Source organism: Nyctereutes procyonoides, unplaced genomic scaffold (genome assembly GCF_905146905.1).
Source record: "Nyctereutes procyonoides isolate TBG_1078 unplaced genomic scaffold, NYPRO_anot_genome, whole genome shotgun sequence".
Lineage (NCBI taxonomy): Eukaryota > Metazoa > Chordata > Mammalia > Carnivora > Canidae > Nyctereutes > Nyctereutes procyonoides.
Window position 1 is genome coordinate 31,844,832 of NW_026575139.1, and position 17,239 is coordinate 31,862,070.

The window sequence follows — 17,239 nt, forward strand, 5'->3', positions numbered from 1 at the left end:
TGTCTAGCTAGTTGTAACTAAAGGAACAAATTCATCTGAGTCATTTCACATTCAGGCATGTATATTATTACAGAAACAGTTAATAATATCAGCAATTAGGCAATAACTATTATCAATTAAGTGAACTATGCCCTTTAAAATTAATACAGATATACTACCAAGATCTAATAGAGCTATTTTGTGAAGGCAAGCAAAATGATCTATTTTAAAGAATTAACATTTTTTGACAATGTATATATTCTTCTTTAAATTAACAACTAAAGGGCAGCCCGGGTGGCTTAGCAGTTTAGCACCAGTCTTTGGCCCAGGGTGTGATCCTGAAGACCCGGGATCAAGTCCCACTTGGGCTCCCTGCATGGGGCCTGCTTCTCCCTCTGTCTGTGTCTCTGCCTCTCTGTGTGTGTGTGTGTCTCTCATGAATAAGTAAATAAAATCTTTTAAAAAAATTAACAATTAAAAATCAATACAGTAGACCTTTCTTAGTTTAACCACTCTTTTTCTGAGGCTACCTTCTCTGTCATTTAAATAGAGTATCCTACCATTCTGGCCACAGGTATCTGTCCAAAGAGTGATCAACCAAGATAAACTGCCACAGTGACTGGTTGATGTCATATGACCAAATTAACCAGATTAACAAAATTAGAACTCCTCCGTGGGATTTTACATTTCAGAACTAGAAGTGAAGAGAGATCATGAAGCTGGAAGAAAGGAAATTAAAGTAAGTTAGCATCTATCTTCCTGGTTTCATGGAGAAAGTCTAACTGCCATAAGTGAGACTAAAGCCAAGAAAAAACAAAAGAGATAATGGCAAAGGGTGAGAAACAAACTCAGTTGCATAAACTCCCTAAATCTATTCTTTGAGGCTTTTAAGACTTCCTGATTCCATGAGAAGTACACCAGTCAAATCCAATTTTGCTTTTATTTTATTTTTTTTTCAATTTTGCTTTTTAAGCTAGTTTGACTTAGGTTTGTGTACAGTGGGAAAAAAGAGAATCCACTAAATAAAATGGTACATTTATTTCATTTGAAAATTCTAATACTGGGGGCACCAGAGTGGCTCAGTTTGTTCAGTATCTGACCTTTGATTCTGGCTCAAGTCATGATCTCAGGGTTGTAAGACAGAGAACCATACTGAGCTCCATGCTCAGTGCAGAGTCTGGTTGAGATTTTCTCCCTCTCCTTCTGCCCCTCCTTCTGCAGACTCTCTCACTCTCTAAAAGTACGTGAATAAATAAATATATGAAATCTTAAAAGAAAATTCGAATACTGTACCGGTCATCTATATGCATCAGGTGACCAACTCAGATATTGTCCATCTTCAATCACATGGCCTTTGACTACAAGAATAATGCCTATTAAACCTAATTCTGAAGAACTTAATACAAGCACCTAGTATTGCTTTTTGATTAATAAATTCTAAAATGAATTAACCCACAGAAAATTAAACATACATATCAGAAAGCTATGGAATGACAGAAATGAGGATAAGTCTTCTAAAAACAATAAAATCGAGTCTTTGGATTTACAGTTCTGACATAGAACATAGTACTATAATATTATACTATAAGCCTAGAGTAAGCTATATTGTCCCAATATATAATTTACAGACTAATAAACATATAATCCAAAAAAGAACCTGATTAAAAATGATAATAACTTACACTGAAAGACAATATTACAAAGAAAATTTTGGTAGCTGTCTTAGATATAGCAAAACTATTGGAAGTAGAGCAAAATGAATGATCAATAATGTTTAAATAGCTGCCATTAAAAAAAATGCATTTTCACATCAAATGAATTTATCTTCAGAGAAACAAAAGATAACAAGATAAAAATCCTTGTATTTTGTTTAATAACATTAAGGGTCTCAAAGATACTCTAAAACTGAAATTTAATATATAGACCATAAAAAACATTAACTAACTTCATTTACTGAACATGCAGTATGAGAATGTACCGCTCATGGAAAATAACCACTTCCAAAATCCACTGTTTATACTTGGCTGCCTGGCATATTAAGAAATTCAATCACCATAGCAACCTGTCTTAAACACCAGCAGATAAGTACAGGTATATTAAGATATGATTGCTTTCCAGACGGCAATCCTGCCTTCCTTCCATTTAATGCCATGATCCAAAGAACCAATAGCATTCAATCAGATTGTAGTGGAAAGTCCAAGTATATTCAAGGGGATATGGCTATGTTTTGGAACCGAAAAGCAGTTTCACCAAAAGTGGTAAGATTTGTAAAGAAGTGCATTCAGGTAATGACATTTTCATTCAAGGCATTTCCAATCCGACACAAACTATTTCAGTTTTTATCTATGAAATGCTCTTATTAAGCTACCATCATCTGTAATATCAAAATAACATTTCAAATAGCACATTGCTCTTTTTTAAATTTACTATGCTGCATTACCAATGTAGGCATTATCTAACTAGATAAAGTAATTCTTTACAGATGAGGTATAACAAGAACTGTCGTAATACAGGGGCAAGTAATACAAGGGAAACAAATTGATTAAAATGCAATTATTACAAAATTACTATGAACTATTTACAATTCATAATCTTCATAATGATAATGAAAGGAATTAGAAACAGTTTATAAACGTTTACTGCCACATATACAAAGTTCCCAATAATTCAGAATTTTTCTTATTCTTAGGATGAATTGTGTATTGACTTCACTTAAAAGACAAATAAATGTAAGTTCAATGAAAAACACCAAGATACAAATCACCTCACCATTATAGAATAGGTACTATCAACAACAATAACCAAAACCCACAATAGAATATTGAGTATTGGTAGGAAGTAGTAGAGATATGGAACCCTTGAGCACTGTTAGTGGCAATATAAATGGTGCATGGAGTCAATATGGAAAAACAATCTGGCAGTTCTTCAAAATAAAAAACAGTTATCATATGATACAGCAATTCTGTTCCTTCGTATACACCACAAAGAATTGAAAGGCAGGGTCTCAAGAGATATTTGCCACAACATGTTTATAGCAGTAATTCTTCATAATAGACAAAAGTTGGCAGCAAACCGTGTCCACTGCCGGATGTATAGATACATGTTGTGTACACATACAATCCAGTGGAATTTATCAGCTTTAAAAAAGCACTTTTTACCGACACTAAACATAGGCAGAATTCCTTCGGGATGTATATGCTAAGTGAAACAAAATTAGTCACCAAAAGACAAAGTACTGTAAATTTACTTATGTGAAGATTTCTACAATAGTCAAAAATATAGAAACAGGAAAGTTTACACAGTAGTTGCCAAAGGCTGGAGAGAGGATGGGTAGTTATGTTTAATGGGTATAGAGTTGCAGTTCTGTAGATGAACAAATTTTAAGGAACTGATTTGTATAACAGTGTGTTTATACTTAACATCTACTGAAACTATACACTTAAACTCGGTTTGTGAGAGGTAAATTTGTATGCTATTTTTATTTTATGACAATATAAAGAAATACCAAGAACACTGATAGAAAACGTATTTTCTGATCCATAATATAATTTTACATGATTCCAGAATTCAGGTCTATTTCACTGACTCTCTTTTATATAAATCACGAAGATTATAAATTGTTAATATCTTTTCAAAACCTTGATGTCACTGGAAAATTTGAACTATACTCAGAATACATAAAGGAGAAAAAAAAGGACTGACATTGTCTGTTGTGCAATTTCAAAAGAATATAAGACTTTTCTTATTTGATGATAAAGAAAATTCAATAGTATCCTGCATTATAAATTATATTTCTTAGTGTCAAGAGATGTCCAATTCTAGTTGAATTAAAACAATTCTTCCCTATACTTGCTTTATGTAGCCACATATACTAGATGATCTAAATTTTTAAGCACTTTTGCCACAATTAACAAGACACATCTGCCGATACACAATGATAAGCATCAACACACTGAACCAAAAGGTGTTCAATTCTGTTATAGCTTTTTCACTCTTAAGTTCTTTTTCTCTTTTGATTCTTAAACAGCTTTAATAATTTCTATGAATGTTCTCTGAGTTCAATAATTGTGTTAAGTAGTTTATACGATGAATAGAAATCAAATATACATATGGTAATATGTTTTATTTTCATCTTTCAGAAACAGTCAAAAGGGATTTAAAAGTATTTTTGCGATATTACCTCCAAAAGAATTACTTCTAAAAGAAACACAACCAAATATAACTTAAAGAATTTTTCAATACAGTATTTAATTTGCATATAAGGTTCATCTCCCTAGCAGAGATAACAAGTAGCTGCATAAATGATTTTTATAACTTAAATAGTATGCATCTCTTAAAGAGAACCAACAATAAATACTATCCTACTAAGAAAAAACTACCTGTATGTATGAAAAGTATATATCACATTGGATATGTTTCTAATACAGTGAAACATAAAGTTAAAATTGACAATGCTCTCTCTCTCTCTCTTTCTCTCATGAATAAATAAAATATTTTAAAAAAGTCAAAAAAAAATCTCTACCTCTCTCTCTCTCTCTCATGAATAAATAAAATATTTTAAAAAAAAGTTAAAATTGACAATGCTTTTCAATGTGCCATTGAGAGACCACAAGTAAAACAAAAGGTCTTACAACACAACAGAACAGATTATACACACAGTAGAGGAAATCAATCTTAAAATACTTATAATCATAAATATAAGATGAGCTATTAGAACAGATAAAATTGTTCACTTTAAAATGCAACATACGTGCAAATTACTAATTCAAACAAACCCAGAAAGAAATGAACTCAAGGTCCTCTACTTGGTCTTAACACTTAACACTTGCAGAACTGTGATAGAAAAAATTATTCTCAGAATAATTACCAAAGAAGAGAGCTTCTCAAGTATCCCTTTTACTTCAATTTTCCCACAAGTCACATTCTACTCTCATTATTAAAACAGATCAAAAATTAGTAGTAAGGCCAGAAAGTCTTTCTTAGGGATTCACAACTTTCTTATCTTTTTCTCTCATGGCATCCCTTCATCATGTTCTTGTAACATAGGTCACGCAGTTTCATCAAGCCCAATAATTAGTTTTACTACACAATGGAAGTAAAGTCTTGGGGAGTACGGTATACACAGTCCAGATAAATGACAAAGGGCATATCACATTATTCTCTTAGCTTGACACAGATTTAAAAGAATTAATTAGTCCCTTTTTGTTCTTCCTGTTCATTCTCCTGAGGCAATAATCCCTTAAAACTTCATTCATTCATTTATAGATACATGCATACACACACACATGCACATACTACATTTGATTTAGTTTTATTTTATTATTTTGCCCACAGAAATTCCATACATACTGATTTATCCAACTATGACATACTATATACTGCTCCCAGTGTCAATATTGAACAGATAGCCTGGCTTCTCTTCAGTTTATTTTTTTCTTTTCTCTTTACTGTCTCCCTTTTGAACAGCCTTAGTGATTATAATACTTAATTTTCCTTTACACATCAACTCCTTTTAGCATCAGCAGCTCAGGAGTCTGGAGTATTCATCAAATGCCAGTGATTTTTTTTTTTAAGTAGGATATTTTTTACTGAAAAACATTATTTCTGACATATTTTCAACTCATTGTTGCAATATAAAAAATTCAACTCCATATAGAACCATGTAGTATACATGAATCAATGAACAAATAGTAAAGATTTTTAGTTAGGAGTTTGGGACAGAAGAGAGATAAATGGCTCTAGGAAAAAAAAATCCATACCCATGAGGTATATACCAAGTGAATATTGCTATAGAATAATAAGTTAGAATAAACTATTTTTCACAATAACAACTGAAAAAAATACATTATTTTTCCACACTAGGCATTTCCTTCCTTAAAGAATTTTGTTAAGGAAGAAGTATATCACTAAAATATGAATTAGAATCATTAATAGTACATTTTGTACAATTCTTAATTAAGAAAAGCTCTTTCCAAGTAGCAAAGCAAAAATGAATTCTCACTAAATTCTTACAGTCAAGACTAATGCCAAGAGAATAAAGCTAAATTAAGATATCTGCTATTTTAAAACAGAGACTCAGAATTATTTTGTCTAACCAATGCAGTAGTGATCTCTCAAAAATTTCTCTTAGAATACTAAGATTAAATTTAAAATTAAATGCTAGGTTGCAAGATGAGTATTATTCTACATTCTGGGAAGACATACCAAATTCTCTGAAAACACTATAACTGATTGTTATAATCAAAATTCAAGTATAATTCTCCATAGCTTTTATATCATTAAAATCTATATGAGTACATTTTTTCCACCAAGACTACATTACACACATATATAATACTACTGTGACCAAAAATATACCTTACAAATAATACAATAATGGAATAACTTTTGTTATCATCCAAATGGATGAGATCTTTCAAAAACGATTATAAAGCTTCCTCTCGTATCTATAAGGAAAATAGAATTCTTCATGCAAATAAATGTTATTTAACTATAATTTACTGGGAATATTTATAACAAAGAATAGTTATATTCTTAATTAAATATTTATAGGACTGAAAGGACAACTTCAATTTTCAGTGAGATAAAGATCACGGAGAAGGAATATTGACGTTCCTTTTGAGTGAGGAAAAGAGAACTAGATTAACAAAAAAACTGAGAGTTGAGTTTTGAAGTTCGTTTCTAAATTCAAATTCTAAATTCATTATAAACTTTTAAGATTTGGTCATTTTCAAGATTCTGTATCTTGTGACTATTTTTTAAAATGACTGGAAAATCATTAAAGAATCAATATCCCTCAGATTCAACACATGTTTGTGTTTTATTACTCACAAAATACTCAATAAATTACTAGTAAAACCTGTTGGAGTGTAGATTACATGTGATGTGAAAGGTGGATTTCCTTTTATATTTTACTGAATGCATTATATATATCATTAAAGAAAGCACCTGCCAGAACTCAATTTTCTTTTCTCTGCTGCCCAAGGCTTAACTTGTTTTGTTCTGTTTTTTTTTTTTTAAATAAAAAGTGTTCTTACCAGGAGGGTATGTTCATATAGAATATAGGATGCATAATTTACAGCAAACATAAAATTATAAAACATTAACTCATAAAATATAAATAGAAAGCTACATTAGTAAGAAAATTAAAACATGAAACCTAAAAAACTCTTCAAAAATTTTTCTTTATAGTGTTTTCTAATGTAAAATATTATAAATATATTATAAATATTCTAATATGTTATAAATAATTATTTTATATTTGTAATTATACTTATAAATAAGTATTATCAAAAAAGCTTAAAATTTATGGGAGCAAATTCAATCACACCTTTCCCAGCAAATGAATAACTCATCTTTCCTACCAGTATCTATTGCCACGTTGGCAAGATACCATCAACCATTAGTAAAGACTCCTTGCAAGTCGATCATTAATCAGTGTTCTCTCTTCTTCTAATTATCTCTTCTTTTTCTAAAAAGGAACTATTCTATACCTTCACTTCTACTGAAACTGTTGGATGTGTTTACTATATGTAACAAATTGTTAGAAAAGAAAAACTCAACATTAAAGTAGTTCTCAATTATAACTCTTTTGAAAAAAGTCAAACTAACTATAAAGTTTTAAATTAACTTAGTACTGAAAACCAAATACTCACAAAGAAGGATCTTGTACGAGATCTTTGAGATTTATCCCACTGCGATCTTCTGCAAGATTCCTGAAGCAACTATCACTCACTAAACAGGAAAGGTGGAGAGGAAAAGAGAATTAATTTTTGTTTACATTTTATTTCAATTACTACTGACAAATGTAATTTTAAATTAAAACCAGCTCTCTGGATATGATTTTTCCAAACATCAATGCTAATCAATTTCTGCGCATAGTTTATGCAACAAATATTAATATTCAGTAACAAGCCAATAATCCAAGCATACAAACTTTAGGTAAATACAACATATAAAAGACTAAACACTTGGATCTAAGTTTTGTTCTTACTTTTATAAGACAAAATTATGAACACATAGTGGCAAGTCACTGCTTCCACGACTAGGGGAAAAAAAGGTAAACTGTCACACCAATTATATTTTTAAAGATATTAGACAACAATGTGAGATAATAAGGATAAACTAGGAAAAAATAATACCCCTTAGGTAAGCTGAACTTCCTATTGTTTTCATTTCCAGGAGGACTTGCCACTTATGAGCTAAGAGTCAGAAAGAGGGACACTACTAGGGAAAAGAGAAACCAGCATAGTTCTTGATGGTTAATAGACTGGCATGACAGACTGAAATTCTATGGAACCCTAAGAAATCCTATGAAAAACCATTTTCTGCTGGAAGATTTGCTGAGGGCTGGGGAGCAAAAGAAAATTTGGAATGAGTAAGAAAAAAATGGGCCAGAGGGCAAATAGGAGGGTGATTAGGAGTCAAAGTCACACAATAATAGGTGGAGCCTGCCACTTTCAGTGTAGAATTTAAGCAGATCTCCCCTAAAAAAAAAAAAAAAAAAAAAAGTATTTGCTCTCAACCAAAGGCAAGGAAGGAGTAAAAGGGGGCAGAACTCGAAAGATATAGTAAAAATTCCCACAATTTCAGAGTATGTAAGTACAAAGTCACATCAGAAATATCTGCAACAAAAAGACATTAAAGGCATTCAAATTGGCAAAGAAGAAGTCAAACTCTCCCTCTTCGCCGATGACATGATACTCTACATAGAAAACCCAAAAGCCTCCACCCCAAGATTGCTAGAACTCCTACAGCAATTTGGTAGTGTGGCACGATACAAAATCAATGCCTAGAATTCAATGGCATTTCTATACACTAACAATGAGACTGAAGAAAGAGAAATTAAGGAGTCAATCCCATTTACAATTGCACCCAAAAGCATAAGATACCTAGGAATAAACCTAACCAGAGAGGTAAAGGATATATACCCTAAAAACTATAGAACACTTCTGAAAGAAATTGAGGAAGACACAAAGAGATGGAAAAATATTCCATGCTCATGGATTGGCAGAATTAATATTGTGAAAATGTCAATGTTACCCAGGGCAATTTACATGTTTAATGCGATCCCTATCAAAATACCATGGACTTCCTTCAGAGAGTTAGAACAAATTATTTTAAGATTTGTGTGGAATCAGAAAAGACCCCGAATAGCCAGGGGAATTTTAAAAAAGAAAACCATATCTGGGGGCATCACAATGCCAGATTTCAGGTTGTACTACAAAGCTGTGGTCATCAAGACAGTGTGGTACTGGCACAAAAACAGACACATAGATCAATGGAACAGAATATCTCTATTCCCAGAAGTGGACCCTGAACTTTATGGTCAACTAATATTCGATAAAGGAGGAAAGACTATCTACTGGAAGAAAGACAGTCTCTTCAATAAATGGTGCTGGGAAAATTGGACATCCACATGCAGAAGAATGAAACTACACCAGTCTCTTACACCATACACAAAGATAAACTCAAAATGGATGAAAGATCTAAATGTGAGACAAGATTCTATCAAAATCCTAGAGGAGAACACAGGCAACACCCTTTTTGAACTTGGCCACAGTAACTTCTTGCAAGATACATCCACGAAAGCAAAATAAACAAAAGCAAAAATGAACTATTGGGACTTCATCAAGATAAGAAGCTTTTGCACAGCAAAGGATACAGTCAACAGAACTAAAAGACAACCTACAGAATGGGAGAAGATATTTGCAAATAACATATCAGATAAAGGGCTAGTGTCCAAAATCTATAAAGAACTTATTAAACTCAACACCAAAGAAACAAACAATCCAATCATGAAATGGGCAAAGGACATGAACAGAAATCTCACAGAGGAAGACATAGACATGGCCAACATGCACATGAGAAAATGCTCTGCATCACTTGCCATCAGGGAAATACAAATCAAAACCACAATGAGATACCACCTCACACCAGTGAGAATGGGGAAAATTAACAAGGCAGGAAACAACAAATGTTGGAGAGGATGCGGAGAAAAGGGAACCCTCTTACACTGTTGGTGGGAATGTGAACTGGTGCAGCCACTCTGGAAAACTGTGTGGAGGTTCCTCAAAGAGTTAAAATAGACCTGCCCTATGACCCAGCAATTGCACTGTTAGGGATTTACCCCAAAGATTCAGATGCAATGAAACGCCGGGACACCTGCACCCCGATGTTTCTAGCAGCCATGTCCACAATAACCAAACTGTGGAAGGAGCCCTGGTGTCCATCGAAAGATGAATGGATAAAGAAGATGTGGTCTATGTATACAATGGAATATTACTCAGCCATTAGAAACAACAAATACCCACCATTTGCTTCAACGTGGATGGAACTGGAGGGTATTATGCTGAGTGAAGTAAGTCAATCAGAGAAAGACAAACATTGTATGTTCTCATTCATTTGGGGAATATGAATAATAGTGAAAGGGAATATAAGGGAAGGGAGAAGAAATGTGTGGGAAATATCAGAAAGGGACACAGAACATAAAGACTCCTAACTCTGGGAAACGAACTAGGGGTGGTGGAGGGGGAGGAGGGCGGGGGGTGGGGGTGAATGGGTGACGGGCACTGAGGGGGACACTTGACGGGATGAGCACTGGGTGTTATTCTGTATGTTGGTAAATTGAACACCAATAAAAATTAATTTATTAAAAAAGAAAGAAATATCTGCAACACAACAGTTTTATCCTTAAAGACATTTATGACCAGAAATAGACTAAATATATCTAAAGCTTTCGCTTTAACTACCCAGTTCAATTTGAAGTTCAGTTAAAGTGACTGGCACTTACAATAACCTCTATATCAATTTCTATGATCCTATAATAAATAGTATTTGGTGTACAACAAAAATTACAAAGTATGGAGAAGGACCCCAAATATGACCAATTATCAAGAGAAAAAAATTTCTATTTTACAAATATATAGATAGACAGATGGATGCTGACGCACAGATGATACAGAAATAGAAGACAAGGAGTTTAAGAAAACTTAAACTTTCAGAAAACTTATTTAATATAAGTTGAAGGTACAGAAAAATGTTCACAGTAGACAAAAGAAGGAAAATTTCAGCAAAGAATTAAAATCTATGAAAAAGAATCAAATAGTAACTTTAGAATTGAAAAATACAGTATCTGAAATTGAGATACCAGTGGGTTAGTTTTATAGCTGACTCAACACAAAAAAAAAAAAAAAAAAAACCCACAGGATTTGTGAAGAGATCAGCAGAAAATATCCAAACTGAAGTAAAGAGGGGAAAAAAAGTATGTGAAAAGAACAGAGCAAAAGAAACATATAGGAATCAAACAGCCCAATGTAACTGTAGTTGAGAAGAGAATGGGGCAAAAGCAGTATTTTCAGAAAAACAGGTGAGAATATTCCAAAATTGATTCAATACACTACTTCCCTGACTCAGGAATATAACCAACAACACACTGGAAAAAGTAAAATAAAATGACCCCACCAGCCAAACTGCTGAAAATAAAAGATGATAAGAATATCTTAAAAGCAGCCAAGAAGAGAAAAAGGACACATCATCTTCAAAGGAAAATCAGTAAAACTTACAGCTAAGTATTCAACACAAACTATGGAATCCAGAAGACAATGGAAAAGTGATCAACATGCTGAGGGAAACTGGAAATCTAGGAGTCTAACCTTGATAAAATATCCATCCCAAAATTAAAGGCAAAATAAAACTCTACTTATATAGTACTTTGTATTTGTTAGTATAAATATTAAGTGATTATTTTCTATTTCAATTTAACAATTTTTTTAAAAGATTTTATTTATTTATTCATGAGAGACACAGAGAGAGAGTCAGAGTACACAGGCAGAGGCAGAAGCAGGCTCCATGCAGGGAGCCCAATGTGGGACTCAATCCCAGGACCCCAAGATCACACCTGGGGCAGAAATGCAACCGCTGAGCCACCAAGGTGTCCTCAATTTAACAATTTTATTCTATGTATCTTAAAGAGTCATTTATAACCTACATATGGAGCAAGAAGAATATGACATTCACCGTATTCCTTCCAAAATCCATTACCTAATATTTTATTTAGATTTTATATTCCTTTTTTATAGAGTCCCTCAAAATTACAAATGTGGATCTCTCTATGAAATAAATGATAATTCATATAAACAATGATGCTTTAAAAACACTGAAGTTGAAAAAAGTTGGGATTCGTTTTTATTAATTTCCAAAAGATATTCCTCACTTTTTATTTCTTTGCAATGAGTGGAATAATTTTGATTATATAATATATAGTTTTCATTCCATATTTAGCAGACACTTATCTCAACATGTTGATTTAAAACTAACTTCCTGCTTTTCATAATTTTAATACAAATGCTCTTTATTACAGCATCTCCTGAGTAAGACTAAAAGGGTAAAAAAATGTTGGCACACTGTAAGGGAAGTTAGTTTCCTGCTCTGCTGAACTAAAATTGAAGTTATAATATATCATAAAATTTGTTCTCAAAAGTTTCTCACCCAATTTGGCAAATATGAGAGCTTAGTTATAAACTTCAAGAGTCTGAAAGTTTTGCAGGCTTAATTAAAATAGAATAAACCTTTGCTCCTTTAAAGGCTTGCTAGTCAGCTATCTGTGAAATGAGTTCTGCTAAAGAGGCACTTTTTAAAATTCATGTCCCATCCAAATTTTAAGTTAAAAACAAAGCAAGAAATCAAGAAGTTTCCTAATAAAAATTCTAAAATTTTAGCTGCCTAACAATATTTATTATATTTAAAGTTTTCTTCCACCAAAACAACAAATTTTGTTTTTGAATTATAAATGAGAATATGGTACTTTTTAGGAAGGAAGTAAACATAATTTTTTGTGTGTAAACGCATTAAAATCAATCAGTTTGAGTCACCATATTTTACTGTTTTTTACCCTCCAGTATATGATGACTACAGGAACCACTAGGTTCTTCATTCTACTAATGAAAAGTCATCAATATGTCATCACAAAAATTAGATAAAATGGGAGAAATTACAATAGAAACCTGTAATCAAACTTTATGGTATTAACATGAACATTATACACTTTACTTCAGTCTGTTTTATATTGATATAATTAACTTGGAAGAATACAAAGAAATATTAGAAATATTTGTAAACAGAACTTTTTACCAAAGTTCCTATTCAATTACATGCATTTTTTCCGGTAAGTGTTCATCGTTTGGATCTATAATCAAGATAATAATTGAAATTCATTATATCTTAAGCATTTCATATTTATTAACTCAATCTTCTTTATCATGCTGTGATAAGCCTATCTGTGTCACCATTTTACAGGTGAAGATTCTGAAGCATGGGGAGATTAAGCATCTTGTGATGGATCCTACAGCTAATAAATTGAAGCTGGGAAAATCTAGATGCTGTAACTCCAGAGGTGATACTTAACCACTATACTATACAGACCATAGTTCTCATCAATCACTCATATATTCTGAATTCCATATTTCTGTAACTTCAAAACACATAAAAGTTATACAACTAAAATTCACTATGAGACAGTTAATTCCAACTCAAAGCATCATTAAAGAATCACAGTTTTTAAAGTAGAATGAAACATTATGGATCTTCTAGTTTAGAAGTTAGTTAACTGTGCTTCATATCTCATGGATTCTATGGAGGTGTCTCAGAGCAATGATATTCCTTTCCCCTTTCAGCTAAAGAGCTCCGTTTTTATTTGTTTATATATTAGACTGCTTTAAAATTATATTTGCAAAAATCTTACTAAAGAAATTTTTATAGAAGCTGAAACACACATACATATATACACACCTCAAAACAGTATTAGTTCCACTCATCATTATTTTATAAATGAGATCACATTTTGCCTATGGTCAGCAAGAGTCAGCACCATTTGAAAATTGCTAGGGTAACAGTAAAAACAGATCCAATCTAAAACTCATTCATTCTGTAGTTTCAAAATACCTAGTGAAATAAAGTCTCAAAGAAATGGTCCTGTGAAAACAACTGGTAATTAAAATAAAATGTAAATTTATACAATCTAGAAATTCCAAATAATTTATTCAAAGTTAGAGTGGACAATAAAACAATAGTTCACAATAATAGAAAAAGATAAAGATACTGATATAAGTGTTTTCAAAAAATATATATTTGAACATCAAAAGTTAAGACCTTGTTCTTAGAAACATTACATATTTTCCTTAAAAAATGTCCCCTTCTGTGATCACAGTGTGAAAGTTAAATGTTTAGTTGAAAAAGGTCAGTATGATAGGATTTTAAAATATCACCAAAAAAAAATTGAACACATTGTTTTATTCTAAATATATATATATATATATATATATATATATATACACACACACACAATAGCTGACATAAGAAAAATTAGACTGATTCCATTTTAGTCATATTTTTCAAGATAAATCTCTATATTTTTTGTTTTTAAATGAAATTCACATAATACAAAGTTCATCTTACTATTTTTAAAAATTTTTTTATATTTATCAGAATTAGCCATTTTGAAGTACAGTTAAGTGACATTTAGTATATTCACAATGTTGTGTGACCACTACCATTATTTCCAAAACATTTTCATCATCCCAAGAGAAAACCTGCTACCTATTAAGCAGCAAGTCCCCATTCCTCTCTTCCCCTAATCCCTGGCAACAATCAATCTGCTTTCTATCTCTGTGGATTAGTCTGGATATTTCATTCAAAGGCAAGCATACAACATGTAATTTTTGTGTCTGAATTCTTTCACTTAGCATAATGTTGTCAAGATTCATCCATGTTCTAGCATCTATCAGTACTTCATTCCTCGTATGGCTAAATAATACTCCATTGCATGTATGTCTGATTTTTGTCTATTCGTGCATCCTTGGTTGGCCATTGGGGCTGTTTCTACCTTTTGGTTATTGTGAATAGTGCAATGAGCATGTGTGTACAAGTATTTGTTGAGTCCCTGTTTTCAATTCTTTGGAGTAGACACCAAGAAAGATAATTGGTGGATCATATGGGAATTCCGAGTTTAATTTTTTGAGGAACTGCAAAATTGTTTTTCAAAGCAGTTACACTATTTAACATTCTACCAGCAATGTAAGAGGGCTCCATTTCCCAAAATCCATAGTGGTTATTTTCTTGTTAATTTAGTCATAACAGTGGGGTGTGAAGTATTATCCCATTGTGGTTTTGATTACATTTTCCTAACGACAAATGATATTGAGTATCTTTCCATATCCTGTTGACCATTTATCTTCTTTGGAAGTCGTTTGCACACTTTTTAATTGGGTTGTTGATATTCCTGTTGCCAAGCTGTAAGACACATTTATATATTCTGGATACTAGGCCCTTCGCAGATATATGATTTGCAAGTATTTTGTCTAATTCTGTGGTTGTCATTGTGTCCTCTTGATAGCATCCTCTAATGTACAAAAGCTTTTAATTTTGATAAATTTTGTCTATTTTTTCTTTTGGTGTCACATCTAAGAAACCATTATCAAATCCAAGGTCATGGGAAATTTCCCCATGCTCTCTTGCAAGAATTTTATAGTTTTAACTCTGTATATGTCTTTTATCCATTTTGAGCTAATATTTGTACATGACGTGAGGGTAAAAGTCTGACTTCATTATTTTACATGTGTTATTAAATTGTCCCAGCATCATTTGTTGAAGAGGTAGTTCAAAATTTTCCCACTGAATGATCTTGACACACTTCTAAAAAAATCAATTACCTATTTACATATGGGCTTATTTCTAGATTCAATTTTTATTCTATAGATCATATGTGTACTCTTATGCTACTATCACACAGTTTTGATTATTGTAGCTTTGTAGCAAGCTATTAAATGGGGAACTGTGAGTCCCCCAATTTTGTTTTTCTTTTTCAAGGTATTTTTGGCTACTCAGCATTTCTTGCAATTCTATATGAATATTAAGATTCTGGTCCATATTTTATAACACCAAATTCTAGTTGTCATTTTAAACAGATTCATTTTTTTCATGTTTTATTCTTTTATTGATGTGAATCTGAAGCATAAGTTATTCCAAGTGCAGACATTCTTACTGTTAGATTTATATGTGCCAATAAAGTAAAAGGCATATATAATCACCCTGTTTGGTAATATCATCTATATACTCAAAGATTTGCTTTAAACTAGAGCTCCCAACACCCAATATTTATATATGGAAATGTGTTAATTATCTGATTTTTATTAATATTACATAATTAATTATGTAATATTTTTCATGCAGACAATATAGGATGATTATGGCCATATTTTTTCTTATAAAACTTGAAATCCTACCACCACACTGTTTCAAACAAATAAACCTAAAAGAGCAGTGAGAACATCCTTTTGCTTCTGTTGGTGTGATCCACTTATGTTGCCTTTTATGTTGCCTCAACTTACCCCTTATAAGCAATGAGAGCAGTGTCTGCTCACTTTGACCTCTGCAGCCAAACTATTACCAACCACTATTTCTCTCTATTGGATCTCTGACTGAGACAGTTTCTTGTTACTTAAGAGGAATGCCTATTTCTATTCTGCTCTCTGCCTAGTCTTGATAGCATCTCTGTGATCCCACAGATCAAATACCTCCACATATGGCTCCATATCTCGCCACTGACGACACTACAGTGTTCACCTGATTCATGCATAAACAGATTCATTTTAAAACACGTTTTACTATAACCATCTGTCCTCAGATACTACTTTGTATTTCCTTCCATGCCTAATTTCTACAATTTTCTACCTGCTAAAAGCAAAGTTCTTGAATTCTTCTAGGAAAAATTGTAAACTAAGCACAAAGAGCTACTACTGAGCAAACTGAATGAGGTAAATGAACAACAAGTGAAAGTAGTGTCTGAAATTTGGCAATTTTCTTAATGTATTCCACTCAAAATTACAAGCCAAAACAATGCATTTTTGCAAAACCTATACTATGATAGTCATTTCACAACTATCTTGCTTTAATTTTAATTTCAAACTGTTTTGTGAACTTTGTGTGTGTCGAAATAACACATTCCCATCCTGAAAAAATTAAAGAAGCAAACTCTTTTCCCAAACTTTACAACAGATGTATGTTCTGAGTTCAAGCTACAGTTTTAACAGCATTTTTCAAATCTGATGCAAGTGAAAAGACAAATTTTATATTTCAAAATCCACTTAACTCTGCAACTGATGAGCTTCCACCCATCTTTAATTCTAAATGATTATTCTGCAACGTAATAACATGCTAAAAAGCAAAAAAAATAAAATAAAATCCCAACAGAATTCTAAAAACA

At 32.1% G+C, this 17,239-nt stretch overlaps 1 protein-coding gene across 5 annotated transcripts in view; it reads right to left on the bottom strand.

Moving 5' to 3' along the window:
* Positions 1-17,239, bottom strand: part of GPHN (gephyrin) — a 636,471-nt gene that overhangs the window by 467,163 nt on the left and 152,069 nt on the right. For all 5 annotated transcript variants that reach the window (XM_055303645.1, XM_055303644.1, XM_055303642.1 and 2 more), the window contains exon 2: positions 7,635-7,713. In XM_055303645.1, coding sequence (XP_055159620.1) covers positions 7,635-7,713 — 79 coding nt within the window. The remainder of the gene's footprint in view (positions 1-7,634; positions 7,714-17,239) is intronic.